The sequence below is a fragment of the Malurus melanocephalus genome, unplaced genomic scaffold, assembly GCF_030028575.1.
Source record: "Malurus melanocephalus ecotype Western Australia unplaced genomic scaffold, MMel_1.1 scaffold_4512, whole genome shotgun sequence".
Lineage (NCBI taxonomy): Eukaryota > Metazoa > Chordata > Aves > Passeriformes > Maluridae > Malurus > Malurus melanocephalus.
This window is the reverse complement of record NW_026627744.1, coordinates 2728-4163: the sequence shown is the minus strand read 5'-3', so window position 1 is coordinate 4163 and position 1436 is coordinate 2728. Positions and strand designations below refer to the sequence as shown.

General features: G+C 53.5%; 1 protein-coding gene across 1 annotated transcript in view; it reads left to right on the top strand.

The window, feature by feature from the left end:
• Window positions 1-1039: 1039 nt before the first annotated feature.
• Window positions 1040-1436, top strand: part of ARMC5 (armadillo repeat containing 5) — a 2761-nt gene continuing 2364 nt past the window's right edge. Inside the window, exon 1 of the mRNA XM_057389280.1 lies at window positions 1040-1434. Coding sequence (XP_057245263.1) covers window positions 1158-1434 — 277 coding nt within the window. The 5' untranslated portion in view covers window positions 1040-1157. The remainder of the gene's footprint in view (window positions 1435-1436) is intronic.

The window sequence follows — 1436 nt, the reverse complement described above, 5'->3', positions numbered from 1 at the left end:
CCTGGCTCAGCCCCTCCCGCAGCGTCTCGAGCGCCCTTCGGAAATACTCGGCTGTTTCCGGATCGAGCCGAGGCCACGAMTGTCCCCGATTCTGTCCGGACGGAACCGAGCGATCGGCGGAGGGATCGGTGGGCGCCGCCATGTTGGGAAGGGAGAAACGCGCGAAATCTCGCGAGATCTCGGGGCTGTCAATCGGCACTGAGCGCGCCCACCAAGTGTCAATCAAACCGCGCCACGCCTCCTTTTTTGATTATTAATGAGCTTTTGGCTGTCAATCATCGATAACCACGCCCATTAAAACAGCACCGCACCTTCTTTTTTAATTATTAATGAGCTCTCGGCTGTCAATCAGCGATAACCACGCCCATTAAAACAGCACCGCGCCTTCTTTTTGAATTATTAATGAGCTTTTGGCTGTCAATCAGCGATAACCACGCCCATTAAAACAGCACCGCGCCTTCTTTTTGAATTATTAATGAGCTTTCGGCTGTCAATCATCGATAATGACGCTCACTAAGTGTCAATCAAACAGCACCGCACCTTCTTTTTGAATTATTAATGAGCTTTTGGCTGTCAATCATCGCTAACCACGCCCATTAAAACAGCACCGCGCCTTTTTTAATTATTATTGAGCTTTCGGCTGTCAATCAACACTGAGCACGCCCACTAAGTGTCAATCAAACAGCACCGCGCCCTCTTTTTAATTATTAATGAGATTTTAGCTGTCAATAATTGATAACCACGCCCCCTAAGTGTGAATCAGAGAGCACTGTCAATCAGCACTGACCACGCCCACTAAGTGTCAATCAAACAGCGCCACGCCTTTTTTAATCATTAATGAGCTTTTGGGCTGTCAATCAGCGATAACCACGCCCATTAAATGTTAATCAAACAGCACCACGCCTTCTTTTTTAATATTAATGAGCTTTTGGCTGTCAATTGTCGCTTACTTTTTAACATTTTACCTGTCAATCACCGCTAAACCCCGCCCATTTCCCAGCGCTCCGTGCGCTCCTTTTCCTCCCCCCCCTCGGTGTCCCCTCCCCGCCGTTCCCCCCTCCCCGCTCTCCCCGCTCCGCCCGTTCCGCCTCTCACCGTTCCACTTCCCCTTCCCCCGCTCTTTTATTATTTTATTTTATTTCTATTTTTTCCCCGCCATGTCGGAATCGCTGAGCTGGTGCGTGGAATCGCTGCAAAGCGGCACCGAACCCGCGCTGTCGCGGGCGCTCTCGGCGCTGCGGAGCCGCCACACGCGGCGGGCGGGAGGCCCCGCTCGCTTCCGCCATGGCGGGGGTCTCAAACCCCTCCTGGAGCTCGTGGATCCGCGGAGGCCGCGGAGAATCCTCGACCTCGCGTTGAGCGTCCTCGGGAATTGCTGCACCGAGCGCGGCTGCCGCCGGGAAACGCGGAGAATCGGGGGGATCCCGCGCTTGGGT